This window comes from Miniopterus natalensis, chromosome 10, assembly GCF_054644295.1.
Source record: "Miniopterus natalensis isolate mMinNat1 chromosome 10, mMinNat1.hap1, whole genome shotgun sequence".
NCBI lineage: Eukaryota > Metazoa > Chordata > Mammalia > Chiroptera > Miniopteridae > Miniopterus > Miniopterus natalensis.
The window spans coordinates 22,042,989-22,059,399 of NC_142090.1; the positions used below are offsets into that span (position 1 = coordinate 22,042,989).

A 16,411-nucleotide genomic window follows, 5' to 3' on the forward strand; every position below is an offset into this window, starting at 1 on the left:
AGCCTGGAAACAAATTAAAGCTCTTAGAAATTATATGCAAATGACACACAAATACATACACACTTTTGAAATAATTGGTCAATGAAACCTCGCAGAAAGTAGAGTGGGAGACAGGAAAATAGGAGGAGCACAAAGGTAAGAAAAATTAAAGATCTGTTTAGGAATGCCATCATTATAAATAATAGGAATTCCAGAAACAGTTAAGTCTGAAGGTAGGAAACTTTGAATAAAATAAATCAAAAAATTTTTCCAGAATTAAAAGACTTAAGTGCTCATATTGAAACATTTAGTACCCAGCACAATGGATTAAAATATTTACTCATCTGGGTACGTATTCATGAACTTTCAGATTCTTGGTGATAAAAGATCACAAAATACAAAGAAGCAGAATGGCTTCTCAATGTTAATTCTAGAAATATTTATTGAGTGCCTGCTATGTATCAGGCAGTGAACAACAAAAACTGAAAAGATCCTTTGCTTCTGCAGCTTTCGTTTTGAACTGGGGGCAATGCTGATATACCATGCGTCCGTGACTTCATAATTCTGAGGAAAGATTACTTTCAACCCAGAATTAGCAAAAGTCTTAAGGGTAATGGTAGAGTAATATTTTCAGATATGCAGGACCTCAAAAGATAATGCAACTTACCAGGACAAAGGAAACAACAAAGAAAGAGGGAGAGTTAAGATTCCTGCAACAGGAAGTCAACCTGAGACAGGAGGGCACGTGGTGGTTAATAAAGACTCCACAGTGGCTATTGAGCTTAGAGAGCAACCAGTTCTCACTGGAACAAGTCAGAAAATTCTTCAAGTAGATCAAATTAATAAAAGCAGTGAGATATTTTAACCTGTTGAGAGATTTATTACCCACCTGGAGTAGAGTGTGGAATTGTATTAATTAGATTATATTAGAGTTTGGAATTGTATTTAGATTAAGTATATAAAAACAGGTTATTAAAAACAAAGACAAGTATTAGAAACAAAATAGTGAACAGGACATAAAAAGCAATCATAGTAAAAGTTTGTGTCACTTATCTAGGACATTTATATAAATAGTACAGTGTAGTTGCTGAATTTAGATCTAAACCCCCAAAAGTGATATAACCATATTAGAAGGATGGAAAGGACAGGAATTATGTTTAGAGTGAGGAAAAATGGTTGTAAGGAAAAGAAAAAAAAAAGAGCTATGTCCCAAGTGAAGCAACAGGAGATGATATTTACCCTCCTAACTGAAACAAGTTTTTTTAAAAGAAAGAACAAAATATGTAGAAAAAATGCTTTTTAAGACACTAAACATAAGCAGTGAACAACACTGATTCCTGAGAGTTGGGAAATAAATGAAGTAAGTCCTCTAATTGTCCCTGCTTACTGCAAGGAGAGTGTCCCCAGGCCATGGCCCAGAGAGGAGGAACCTGGGGGGATCCCAGTGGACATCCTGACCTGAGGAGGCAGGGCCAGGAGTCTAGGGAGGCCATGGCAGCCAGAATTTTCAGGCCAGAGTTTTAGAGAAGAGAGAGAGTGGAGAGACTTACAGGTATCTGCTGGAAGTCCCACTGGAGGCTTCTCCCGCTGTATGTGAGGAAACTACCCAAAGTCAGGCCAAGAACTATGAGAAAGGACAGAGCTTGTTCCAGTTTCTCCTACCCAGAGGGGAATCCTAACTCATGGACATCAGGTAGAATACTCATAGCATTTTGACTCAATGGTGGGGAAAAATTAGCCCTAGAATAAATACTGCCATGGTCTCTCCTAATGAAGATTAAAATCAAGATTCATGTGAATCAAATTGCTTTCAAGTAATTCAACTACATTCCAGAACAAAGTTCAGAAATATTTGAAGGAATACAAAAGTATTCAGCCATCAAAAAGGTAAAGTAGCCCCGGCCGGTGTGGTTCTGTTGGCTGAGCGTTGTCCTGTGCACTGAAATGTTGCTGGTTTGATTCCCTGTCAGGGCACACGCCCAGGTTGTGGGTTCAGTCCCTATTGGGCTTGTGTGCTGAAGGCTACAGATTGATGTTTCTCACATCAGTGTTTCTCTCAATGTCTAGTATCTAGTCAAAAATTGTCAGATATACAAAGAAATAGTAAAATATGACCAATGAAGAGAATAAAACCAACCAGTGAAGTGAAAATGACACAGCAGATAAAAATTAATAAACAATGGTGTTACAAGAATTATTATTACTCTATGTCACATGTTCAACCTATTAAGGGCATCTATGGAAAACTTACAACTAACATACTTAATAGTGAAGGACTGAATGTTTTCCAACTAAGACCTAAAGCAAGGCAAGGATGTCCACTACCACTGCTTCTGTTCGAAACTGTGCTGACGATGCTCCATCCAGCGCAATGAAGCAGGAAAAAGAAAGATCAGACTGGAAAAGGAGTATGACTGTCTTTCTTCACAGGTGATATTATCATCCATGTAGAAAATCCTACGGAAACTACAAAAAAAAATGCTGCTCTAGTTAGTAAGTTGTACGAGCTTAAATATATACAAATCAATTTATTTCTGTGTGATAGCAACAAACAGAAATTGAAATTAAAAAGCAATGCCATTTACAATAGCAACAAAAATTACTAAGTACTTAGGGCTCAGTCTGACAGAAGATGTGCCAAACCTGCACACTGAAAAGTACGAAGCCTTTCTGAGAGAAATTAAGGACAGACTAAATCGATCTATTGATTCAATGATATCTCAGGTTGGGAATGCTAATACTACCTAATTTCAAAACTTATAAACTACAATAATCAAAGATAGTGTGGTAGGAGAGTCCAGAAACAGACTCATACACATATGGTCAATTGATTTTCAACAAATGTATAAAGCCAATTTGCTAAGTATGCTTTTTTCCACCAGTAGTCCTGGAACTATTGGATATCCAAATACAAAATATTAAAGTGGGTCTATAACATCACACCTGATACAAGAGTTAATAAAAAATAGATAGATCTAGAAAACAGAAAATCTCTGTCCTTAGGCTAAGCAAAAATTCTTAAGTAGAACACCAGACTTATGATTCATAAAAAATGTTGCCTTGAACTTCATCAACAGTAAGAACTTTTGATCTTCCAAAGACATTTTTAAGGGTATGAAGAGATAAGTCTCAGAATATGAGACAATACTTGCACAGTACCTGTCCCACAAAAGACTCCTACCCATATTGCATGCTTTAAGCCTGTGTAGTTCATTATATGTCACTTACATCTTTAAAGCTATTTGTTTTTAAAAGCTAACTGCTTCTCTTTCATAGTGGGATGTTAGAATAATATCTAAAACTGAAATATCAAGAATTAGAAACATTAGCAAGTAGGTTAGGGATCTGACATTTAAATACCAAAAGATTCAGCTAAAAGTCAAAAATATTTTTCCAAGAGGAATTACTTGGGGAGTGGGGTAGAACTGACATTAAGGACTTTTGTTTTTCATAATAAACCTTTTAGAAGAAGTTTCCTCTTAGATTATGTGCATATATTACTTTGATGAAAATAAATACTGTATCTAAAAGTGGCTAAGTAAAAGAAACATCTTAATCATAGGACAGGTCTATGCAGGCTCATTTATCTGTGTAATTAATTTACTAAAGTGGGAATGAAGAAGATTTCAATTTATTCCAATTAGAGATTAAATTTGGTTGAATTTTATTTGATAATTGAGTTTCTTCCACTTCGTGTTGCTATTATAGAGCTGTCAAAGTGGTAAAAAACCCCAAATATTTATCCTTAAAGGCAGGGCAAAATGATTCCCTTCTTTTAAAACTTGTTTTGTAAAGATTAATTAAGCTTCTGTGTAGTTATTTTCTGTACTTTATTGATTCAGGATTACTTGTACTCTATAAATGTGTTGAATTATTTACACATCATGGGCAGCTAATGCTAATTCAGAACATGCCCAGTGGGACCTCAGAGCCCTGAAATGCTAAATGTAATCTGGGGATCAGTAACATTCCATTCATAAAATACATCACCCACAGGTTAATGGAAATAAACAATAGACAAGACAATGAGTGGATTATGCAAATACACTGAAAAGATTTAAGAAAGGGGAGATGACAAGAACCCAATTTGTGTTTTATTTAAATGAGAATTAAGGTTTATGGTGTACAAAATGATTAAAGCTACTTTGCTAATTTGCTAATGCTCTAAGAAGCACCACTACACAGGAAAAACTATCAAAATAAATTGGTTGTGGCTCCTTTGTGTGTGGGAGATGCTAATAGGGTGCAAAGAGGCAAGATTAAGTGAAGGAAACTTAACAGGGAATTAAATGATGAACAGTATTCTGAAGAAAAATGTGACTAGTTTTATATGACATTTATTTGCATTTATCTGAAACAAATAAAAGTTTCATGAAACTAAAACCCAGTCTTTATATTCAGCTACTGCTTTGTGAGAAGTCACTTTTTCTTTTTCATTCAAATTTGGTCCTATAAAACAAATTGAACTTAAAATACAGGTGCTTTTTAGGAAAACCTGTTCAAATTTACAGCCTGAGGAACAAATTTCATTGTTAATTACGCCTTAGATAATATGTCTACTAAGTCCCTGAATAATGGTAAAAGACCTGGAAATACGTAAACTTATTTTCAAGTAGTGGGCTTGGACATTTCTAAGTCTGAGCAAGGTGGCAGCCTGAGGACAGCCCAGCACTTGATCTTGGAGCAGGGGCAGTGACCAGGGGGGATTCCACGAAGCAGGGAGTTCCAGCAGGAGTAGCCCGGACATTCTGTACCCTTCCAGTGGAAAGTGACCGGAAGAGGGACCTCCCCTTGGAAAAGAGCAATAAACCTGTCACCAGCATGTGGCACTAACTTCTGAGGAGCTCCCAGCCTCTGACTGTGACTTCAGAACAACCACATAACCTGCCCTTCAGCTGTCCGTGTGTATCAGGAGTGAGTGGGCCTGGAAGTACATACTCGGGATACATAACTGCTGGAAAAAAGGGCTGAGGAAGATGTGTGTGTTTCGTGTGGGGAGGTTGGAGAGTTAGACACCAGTGTGGACGGGCAAATGTTAGGAAAGGGGGCAGCTGGAACCTTGTTTGTCCTAAAAGTTACGTCGGTGGTGTGTGTTTCCATCTTAAACCATAGGAAGAAATGGGGGAAGTCATTTCATTTTATCATCACAGACAAGAAATTATTAGGGAGTGCATTTAAAATCTCTCTTTACTCATAGAAGCCTCGTGGTTCTTTTTTGATTACTATATTCTTTCTGTACATGTGTGATCAAAACTTTAGAACCTTTTTCACCGCAGTTTGTACCCATATTATTGAATACATTTACATCACAGGAATAGGTAAACTTCAGCATTAAAATTTCCCTGGATGGGCTGATGCTATTTTAACCACTTTCCATTGTTCCCCAGTCATGCCACATAATAGAAGAGGGAATTATGTAGCAGTTTGAATGTTAAATGTTTGACCTATTTTTCTTCCTTTTGTTTTTGAAGATACTGTTTTCCCTTTGGACGACCTGAAGGTGCTCTAAAAGCTACGCTTTCCTTACTTGAAAGGGTATGTTTAAACGTTACTTTATAAATAGTATTTACGTTGTCAACTGCTGTGCATTTTAGCTATTAAACTAGGCAGACAGTCTCATTCTCATGACTGTGTTCTCCTTGGAGTCCGTCCCATTTCATCAATTTCTCACATTTTCTTGCTACATTCAAAATCTCCCCATATTCTGCTTCTTCCTCCCCAAGGCCTTTCTGAAGCCCACCATGGCCTCATATACTTAATTGGTGGCATCTTTTGGGTAGTTGTCTACTTTTCTAGCTTTTCCTCCCCTTGTGAAATAGGTGTGTGTGGGGGGGGGGGGTGTTTCAGTTAAGGATAATTAACTGTTTTTCAGACTTCACAGTTGTCTTTTATTATTCCCTCTGACTTATTTGTACTTCTACGTGTCATATTCCTCAACCTAAAAGAGTTTATCATTTAATATTCACAAAGATATCATTCCTTTTATTCCGAATTCATCTCAGAATTTATTTCAATTCAATCTGTACTGCTGTGTGAGTTCATGAATTGTAGAAATTAATTTTCTCTCAAAAAATAAATAGCAAGTAAGGTTTCATATCCATGCCAAAAACTCATTTATTAATGAAAGTATATTCTCCACTCCTGTTGTTGTAGTGGATTAGGTTTGAAAGGGAAATACCATTTTCATCTGTTTATAAAACGTTCCATATGCTCATTGGAAGCTAAGCTAAGTAGTGTGACTGACTCCTATTCCGTATCTCTTAAAAGACAATGTCTAGGAATCATCTCTAGCCCATGATTTGATCATTCTGATCCTGATTTATAGATTTCAAGCGCTTGTTCCTGACTATTTTTCGGCCTAATGAATTCTAGATAGTGCATTGTTTATTAGCACCTCTATCAAAAACAAAAAGGGAAGATATTTTTAGGGATTTAAGGGCTTGAACTAGTGACTAAAATGAGATCTTTGACATATAAATTGGTGGTGTCATCTACGTATCCTGTCTTATCCTTGACTACTGTGCATTGTGTGATAGGAATATTATTGCAGGAATTATGTTTCATTAGAATTTTTATAATAGTAAGAGCTACTTGGAACCCAGGCTTTTCAAAGGATGCGTTTCACCCTCTTCGTTAAGGTACATGGATAAGATAACATCCTAAAAGATAGCTTTCCTTTTGGGCGCCCCATTCTGTGCTGGCGCCTCGTGCAGCCTCGGTGAGCGGTGCCCATGGGGGGCTCCCTCCTGCCCTCCCACCCCCAGAAGGGAAGGGCGCGTGGAGACAGAGGTGCCCTCATGCCCCACACCGACAGGGAAGGGTGGACAGTCACCTTTATCCCAGTTACAGTCACTAATCGTGTCACCTGCTGAATTGAGGGAAGAAAGGGAAAAGCCGAATCTGCATTTTGTTGTCTGTACTTACTGACATAGTAGGAAAATAAAATAAAGTCTACGTGTGAATTCTTGATACTTATGGCACCTTTATCTGCACCTGCGAGGAAAGAGGACTCAGTTCCCCCCTCTCCAGATTGAGTGTCCAGTTCCTAGATTATAAGAAATATTGACTGATTTCAACCCTGGACTCCCCTCCTCCTAATTTTAACAGCTATTTAGTTCTATTATTTACAAGTTTGTCACCATGGTAAGGCCGAGTAGTAAAGTTTATGATTCTGGATATGGTACAAAATTAATCTTAAATTCAAAATTTAGTAATAAACACATAAAACTAATAGTACATGTTACTGCCTATATATTAATTACTATAAGTAGAAGGACTTTTCTGACTATAAAGAGTCTAACGTTCAGTCAAAATAAAGTGCAAACAGGAGTCTATGTTAAAGATTAGTAATATGAGAATATGAAGAATAAGTGAAGCTGATGGGGAGGAAGTTTTTAAATGATGAAGTTTGTTGTTTTCAAAAGGAAACTTTGCCTAACAAAATTATAATATGTTGTCAAAGATCACCAACACTAGAACCATTGAATACATTTGATATAAGATCCTCAGTGCCAAGGCTGATTGAAAGACAATGAAATAATAAAGCAGGAACCGGGTGTTTTCATGTTCTTTCATTATTTTCTTCAAGATAAAAGACTAATGGGATAGTAAGAACCCTTAAGTATTGTCTTATCTGTAGTACATTTTGCTATATACTTTATAATTTGAATGTAAGCAACTCAGGGGGAAAAACCATGATAAACAGAGTTTGACTGATAGTGTAATCAAAACTTATTGTGAGGGGGGAAAAAAACTTATTGTGAGTTGTATCAATAAGAAAGTTTTAAGGAAAAGTATCAGTCATTAAATGACTGATTAAATACATTGTATTTTGAACTCTGGATATAATTGTATTTTCCCCTTACCAATAATAATATTTTTAAAGGAAAATTCAAAACCACAATTTAAGAACCCAACAGAAAATAATCAGTGTTTTTCCTAAATTGGAAAGTGTCCAGGTATTTTAACATTTGATACTACATTTTACTGAGACAAAGAAATTTTCTCTCTCATTAGTAGATATAGTAACTAAAGTTAAATTAGTGAAAGTAGTGGTCTTGATTTTTGTACAGCACAAAAAATATGCTTATTTTTAATGTAGTTTTGTTATTGTTTTTAGCTCTGTTGCTCAAAACATTTAAACTTTTAAATTAGAGATGTGGGGAACAAACTTTATTTCTTGCTTGTCCCAGTGATGGTAATCCTGATCTGAAACAGCTGCTCTAATGGTGTCCCAGGTCCCTGGAGGAAGAGTAACAGTCACACTGAATGATGGCTTGGCCTATGGGAGGTTTTCATGGGCACACATGAGGCTAAGACAGGAGCAGCCAGGATTGGGGGATTACTTCCCAGTTGTGAAGTGCCTGCGACTCATGACTTCCCCCAACACTACCTAGGACCCCTCCTACTAATTAATACTCAGGTCTAGAACAATTCGTGTAATTTGTTTTTAGTATTTTATGCATCCATCTCTCTCTTTCTCTTTCTAGGTTTTAATGAAAGATATTGCCACTCCCATACCAGCAGAAGAGGTGAAAAAAGTGGTCAGAAAATGCCTGGAGAAAGCTGCCTTGATCAATTACACCAGACTCACAGAATACGCCAAAATAGAAGGTCAGTGCCGCGGGCAATTGCTGAAGTGGCAGGGAGAGCCCACGATGCCTATTAACTGAATTTTCTGTGAGACGCCTTTTCCTTTCCTGAACAAACCTGTGCCATGGCAAAGGGAAATGTCTCATTAAAATCTCAGCTGGTGAACTGAGGAGCTTTTTCCTATTCATTGCTTTAATATGCCTCCTGGGACTCTGCTTGAATGAAAGACCCGGGATTCGTGCTTAAGTTGTCCTTTGTTCTTATTTTTAGTTTGCAAGAAACCAAGTGTTTTCATGGGTTGTATTTTTTGACATTACTGTAAGTATGTCTAACATTTAAACTACGGGCAGTGTATTCTTTCCTGATCAGTAACAGTGTAGTATTACATAATTTTATTTTCTGTTTTGCAGTGTCACTCAGAGAAGGGGGAAACTTGTTATCATGAGGGCTGAAATAAACTGATAGAATGCCTTACAACTTTTTAATTGCTTGCACTATATTGATGTATTTGAAGATTAGATCTCTTGAGAGGACTGTGCATTTTTTTCTCTTTCTTCAGGCTTTATTCATTACGGATACTGACATTTCAAATGTTCAGAAATAAGTAGATTGAAATTTGTGGCAGTCACACAGTCAGTTTCTACTCAACAATCCCTTGATTGATATAATTAAATGTAATAGAAAGAACCTTAATTTTTTTTCTCAAATTATAAAACTAGCTTGTTCAATACATGTGGCATTAACTTAGGGAGGAAAAAACTTTGTAGTGTTAAATAGTTATGTCTAAAAATAAAAAGTAGAACATTAGAAAAAATTTACTAATTTTTAATATAAAATTATACATAATTAAAAATTTCTTAATTAGTTGCTATCATGATAGTTTCCTGAAAATTGGGCCAGTGGAAAAAATGATTGTAATTGGCTGTGTTATAACCTTTTTTCTCTCCAAATCTGATCAAGCTTTCTAACAAGCGTGTGATGACCAACCTCCTGAGTGATTAACAAAAAAGCCATCCCATCACTATAGCAACCGATATTATATCACGAGAGTAACAACGTGAAACCTCCTTAGTTACCATTTAACATCATTAATTATGGTATCATGTTGTGTTAAAGCACAAGCAATGACTATTAGATCATTTGGGGAAAGTGGAAGATAAACAGATTGGTTTTCACCTTTTGTATACTCATTCAAACAGTTTCATGTTTTGGGAATAGTGGGTGTTGTGTACATGGATTGGCAGAAGTAATAGAAAGATAGACATATTAAACCTTTCAGATCTGGCAGAGAAAAATGTTTATGGGCAACCTGTATAAACACAATATTGCTTTATCTAAATATTATTAATCCTTTCCAAAAAAACCTATGAAAATAATTTTGTTCTTAACTATTTTAGTTAATTATTTTGACCATTACCTTATCCAAGAATACTGAAAATGTATGCAATATATATATGGTTTTTCTCTGTGTTTAAATTTTAGTCATCGAGCACCTTGTAATATGGACAAATGGAGACTCTTATTTGTACACAAACATGGGCTTCTTTCATTAATCAGCTAGATAAGCAAACCTGGCAACACTAGTGATCAGAAAGGTGTAGTTACTCTTCTGGGTCACACATGAAAACAAGCCTGTGTTAAGAGAAAAGCCTATAATAGGATCCAGTGGTCAGTGAGCAGGGAACTCTCCCACCTTTTCCCTTTCTAGAGTCACCTTCTCTTATCTCTAGTCTAGTACGAGAACATTCTAGAAAATGGATCCTAGAAATCTAGTCAGGTAGGACTATTGAGCAGTCTCCTTTAAAAAAACAAAATGCATGCTTATTAGATGAGAAAACCTCTATACTTTTTATTATAACCCTCCTCCCTTTTGTGTATCTTAAAAAATAAAGAGCTTTTGTTTTACGCTTAGGATCAGACCAAGAATAATGTCAAATTTAAATTAGTAAGAAGTGGGCTACTTTTCTTTGCTTGACAGGCCTTCTATATTATGTGAGCAACATGGGTAGAGTTTGCTTTTCTCTTAAATTCTCTTTTCTTATGTTTTAGGCCCTGCAGAAAAGGAAACAGGTAACTGATGTTTGTGCATGCACGTGCTATTATCTCTAACGTGTTGCTGCTGTTTTGATATTATGAATAGCTCTTTCCTTTTCAGGACTCCTATGAGATCACTTTAACTGATAGTGAAAATACTTTGATTTTATCAGAGCTGTTGCTAATGCTTTGTAGGGAAAATATAGGTCATTTATCTGTAAAAGTTCAGCACTGGTTTTTGATATGAATTCAAAGCAAAACACCTGAGGCTGTGGTAATGTTATGCATTATGTTTTAAGCGTAGACACTAATCTTATTTGGAAGCTGTAGCCAGTATTTGAAGGGCTCTTTCAACTAGGAAAGAGAACCGTCTTTCCTTTATCACTCCTGAAAAATAACATGAGAGTGAAAAGTATAAATGCTATTAAATAAAAAATAAGCAACTCTTAACTTTGTAAGTTGTTAATCATAGGAATAAGCAGAGGTTATGAAATCCCATCTCGGAAAATTGCTGGGAAAGAGTTCTCTGGGTCTCTGAATTTTGAAAGGTTTTGTTACTTTTTTCTAGTGTCACTTATCACAGTTGTAACTTTTTAAGGTTTAAGTTTTTTTTTATTTATTGACTGTTAGAGAGAGAGAGGAAGAGAGAAAGAGATTTGTTCCACTTTATTTATGCATTCATTGGTTGATTCTTGTATGTGCCCTGACTAGGGATTGAACCCTCAACCTTGGAGCATAAGGACAACACTCCAACTTTGCTACTCAGCCAGAGCTGTAATTATTTTAATTATATGTGCCATTATCTGTTTATCCTACCTATCTCCTCTTCAGCCTCTTGAAGGCAGGGAGGGTCTTGACTAAACTTGTATTCCAAGGTCACTGTTGTATTCATAGCACCCAGGACTATGCCACTGACATGAAGCAGGTACTTAGTACCTTGGAGAGAGACAAGAGGTCAGTCAGTTTCACCTAAAAACAATGGAGGAAGAGACAAGTGATGAATGAACCGGTCCAGTCCTAGTTTGCATATCTTAGTCAAATTTTGCAGGCAGTGTTACAGACAAGTTTGCTTGGGTTGTTTTTAACTGAAGTCTTCCATTAAGGGTTTTGTTTCTTTTCTTTTTCCTATGTCTTTCAATTCTTTTCCAGTATTTGACCCCAGAAAGAATCAGGAACAAAACACTCAGAGCCAGGAAAAGGGGAGAGAACACACCTACAATGATCGCTAAAGGACACTTTAGAAAAAATGAATTAGAAAAAAAAAAAAAATGAGACTTCCAATCCCTTTTACAATAGCCCATTGTGATAGCAACAATCCCATGCTTTTAAACAAACTTTTTTCAAAACTAGCATTTCATCCTCCACAACATTCTGTTGTTAACATAGTTTTTATAGTTTGCACATAAGTAGTCCAAGGTTGTTAGTTTCTTTCCCACTGCCAGAGAGTAAATAAATAGGCCAGCTGGGACCAGAGTCAGGTGTCCTGATCCCCAACCTTCAGAGGCCTTGCTCCTTCCCCTGTGAAATATGAAGGGGTCTCAGTGCACCTTCATGAAGGAAGGGGCAGAGGCTATTGCCCTGTACCCAGTAAAGAGGACAGGAAAGGAAACGTGCTGTCCCCACATTAGTCACTTCCACACGATGGAAGCCTTCCCTTCATATGTATTGAATAGCCACACCACTGCTCAATTGTACAGCCTGACTGTAGGAAAAATGCCTTTTAAAAATTAAATACTTGCATCGAGAAGAGAAAAAAATCAGTGTAGTCTCAGTAATTTAAGTGGATGGAACAGAAAGCTAATCTCAAGTGAAAAATGTTCTGAAGTAATAGAAGAGAGGTTTTTAAGAAATGTAGTTATATTGGTTTAGTGGCATTTGGTTGCAAGTTAACAGGGTTACTTAGAAATGTTTTTGGGGTGCTTTTAAAAGTGAGGAAAAGTGAGAATATCAATTGCATGTGTAAGAGCTCAAAAGCTTGATAAGACTTTCAAATGTCACTCTCTTGAGCATTATAATAATTATCCATTGTTAGTTTGAAGAAAAGAGTAAACTTCTGCCCAAGATTTGTCATAATTTTGTCATATATTGACTGCCTATTGCTCCAAAGATTTTTTATTTACATTGCTTCAGTAGTTCCTTAAACAACTCTTCAAACTAGAAATCAGCAACAATAAAAACACTCAGAAACATTCAAACACATGCAGGCAAAATAGCATGTTATTAAACAATAAATGTGTTACCAGTGACATCAAGGAAGAAATTAAACACTTCCTGGAAACAAATGCAAATAAACATAAAACAACCCAAAATCTATGGGACACAGCAGAACAGCCCTGAGAGAGAAGTTCATAGCACTACAGGCCTACCTCAAAAAGCAAGTAAAATATCTAATAAACTATCTAACCCTACAACTAAAAGAATTAGAAAGAGAACATCAAGCAAAGCTCAGAGTCAGTAGAAGGAAGGAAATAACAAAGATCAGAGTGTAAATAATGACATAGGGACTAAAAATAACAATATAAAAGATCAATGAAACCAAGAGCTAGTAAGTTAAAAATATAAACAAGAATTATTAACCTTTAGCCAGACTCATCAAGAAACAAATAGAAAGGACACAAATAAATAAAATCAGAAACAAAAGAAGTAACAGCTGACACTACAGAAATGCAAAAGATTGTAAGAAAATGTTACAAACAATTATATGCCAACAAATTGGGCCAACTAGCCAAATTGAAAAATTCCTAGAAACATACAATCTTCCAAGACTGAATCAGGAAGAATCAGAAAACCTGAATAGGCCAATATTAATTAATAAAACTGAAGCAGTAATCAAAAAACTCCCAGCAAGCAAAGTCCTGGACCGGTCGACTTCACAGAGGAATTTTACCAAACATTCAAAGAAGAACTAACACCTACAGTCCTCAAACTATTCCAAAAGATTCATGAGGGAGGAAGACTTCCAAGCTCTTTTTATGATAACAGCATTATCCTAATTCCAAAACCAGATAAAGACAGTACAAAGAAAGACAATTACTGGCCAGTAGTTGACAAACATAGATGCCAAGCTCCTCAACTAAATATTAGCAAATTGGATCCAGCAATATATTAAAAAGATTTTTCACCATGACCAAGTATGATTTATCCCAGGGATTCAAGGCTAGTACAATATTTGCAAACCAATAAATGTGATACATAAATTAAAGATAAAAATCATATGATTATATCAGTAGATGCAGAAAAATATTTGACAAAATTCAGCACCCATTTTTGATAAAAACTCTCAGCAAAATGGGAATTAAGGGATCATACCTCAATATAATAAAGGCCACATATGACATATCTACAGCCAGCATCCTACTCAGTGGACAAAAACTAAAAGCATTTCTCTTAAGAACAGGAACAAGATTGGGATATCTGCTTTCACCACTCTTATTCAATGTAGTACTGGAAGTCCTAGCCACAGTGATCAGACAAGAAGGAAAAATAAAAGGCATTCAAATTGAAAAGGAGGAAGTGAAACTGTCATTATTCACAGATGATATGATACTGTACATAGAAAATCCTAAAGACTACACCAAAAAACTACTAGAATTAATAAATGAATTCGGCAAAGTAGGAGTATACAAATTTAACATCCAGAAATTGATGGGATTTTTATATACCAATAATGAACTCTTAGAAAGAGAAACTAAAAGTATAATCCCATTTACCATTGCAACAAAAAATTTAAGATACCTAGGAATAAACTTGACCAAGGAGGTAAACCCTGTACTCAGAAAACTACAGAGCACTGAAAAAAGAAATAGAGGAAGATATAAACAAATGGAAAAATATACCATGTTCATGGATTCGAAGAATTAACATCATTAAAATGTCCATGCTACCCAAAGCAATCTATAGATTCAATGCAATCGCTATTAAAACACTAACATCATATTTCACAGATCTAGAACAAATAATCCAAAAATTTATATGAAACCAAAAAAGATCCAGAATAGCCACAGCAATCTTGAGAAAGAAGAAAATAGGAGGGATCACAGTACTGGATATCAAATTTTACCTCAAAGCCATTGTAATCAAAACAGCCTGGTACTGGCACAAGAACAGGCATATAGATCAATGAAACAGAACAGAGACCCCAGAAATCCACCCAAAATAGATATTTTACAAAACAGGTAACTGAGACTTCAGAAAAAGTTAGTAACTTGCACAAGATTTTGATGTTGCTATTAAAATTCAACATATCTGAGATTTGCACCCATGTCCCTCAGACACCAAAGCCCTCTTCATGCTCATTCCACTGGCTGCTCTGCCTCCAAGACTGTTTGATTTGAAGCAATGACATTTTTTTAAAAACAACACTTCAGCCACATTACAAAAGTCAAGGGTTAATTTACATTTGTAGGATCACTCTTTCCAAAAATAAGGATATTTAACAATCAACCCTTGTATGCCAGGCACTATCCTAAGCACTTTTCATGTATTTATTTATCCCTTACAACTCTTTAAATAAATACCATTATTATTATTACTTTTTCAGGAAACAAGCAGAGAATTGACCAGCTCGGCTCTGGTCACATAGCTTAGTGGAAGATTAGAAACCACTGTCTGTTATAATAATAGAGCTATCTTCTTAATTTTCCTATGTTTTCCTCCCTCCCCTTTCTTGGTAAGCTTGTATAAAGTTAAGTTTTCATTCAGTTAAAATGCATGGACATTTGAAAGGGAGTCTGGAATGGTGTCCTCTGCAGAAATATGACAGAAGCCATATATGTAACTTAAAATTTTCTAGTAGTCACATTAAAGAGGTAAAAAGAAACAGGTGAAATTAATTTTAATAATATAGTATTTAACCCAATGTATCCAAAATGCTATCATTTGAAAATGTATTCAATATACAATATTATTTATGGGATATTTTACATTACTTTTTCGTACAATGACTCTGAAATTCACTGTGTATTTTATTCTCACAGCCCATCTCAGTTCAGAGTAGCCCCATTACAAGTACTCAGTTGCCATGTGTGGCTAGTGGCTGCTAAAGAAATTTAAATTTGCTGAATAATACATTGGACAGGACAAGTTCCTAGGCTAAGGCTAAGAGTTGGACTCCAGAATCTGAATATTTTTCTTTTTACCCCCACATATCTTCAGTGCCAGGTGTTGAAAGTGATTAAAATGTGCAACCTCCCCCAGCTCAGAGCATCTCTCCCTCTTTCCTGCTTTATTTTTCTCCGTAGCACTTAAGATCTAACATATATATAGTTCATCCATCCAACTGTTGTCCTAGAATGTTAGCCCCACAAGGGCAGGGCCTTTGTATTTTAATAACTGCTACATCTCCAGTGCCAAGAAAAATGCATGGCACATATTTGGTACTCGATAAATATTTATTGAATACATGAATGAGTATATGGCACAAAGAGCGATCACGCTATTTGTAGCAGAGAGAACATCTGCAAACCGACAAGCTGGCTTTCAAAGGTCATTCAAACCAATCACTGAATAATTAACAATATAAAGCAAAAACTAAACACTTAAAAAATAATAAGATGGAAAATATTCAACTAGGATTTCATGCCGTCGTTTGGGGGAAGGACAAGGAGCTTCAGGTTTGGATCACGGCACCCAGAGGTTGTACCTCACAGTTGCTTTAGCAACATCTCGTGATCTGACCTGTTCCAGCTCTTTCTGTAATTCAGCGCAGTGCTCAGTCTGGACTCCTCACTCTCTTCCATCCTTGGGAATTCTTCAAATTCTCTGTTGACAGCATAAATTTGCAGGAAAAAAGGGATTTCACAACTTC

At 36.0% G+C, this 16,411-nt stretch overlaps 1 protein-coding gene across 1 annotated transcript in view; it reads left to right on the forward strand.

Moving 5' to 3' along the window:
* The window catches only part of CADPS2 (calcium dependent secretion activator 2), a 539,314-nt gene that overhangs the window by 406,836 nt on the left and 116,067 nt on the right, over positions 1–16,411 (forward strand). Inside the window, exons 15-16 of the mRNA XM_016213343.2 lie at positions 5,451–5,514; positions 8,469–8,592. Of these exons, the coding sequence (XP_016068829.2) occupies positions 5,451–5,514; positions 8,469–8,592 (188 nt within the window). The remainder of the gene's footprint in view (positions 1–5,450; positions 5,515–8,468; positions 8,593–16,411) is intronic.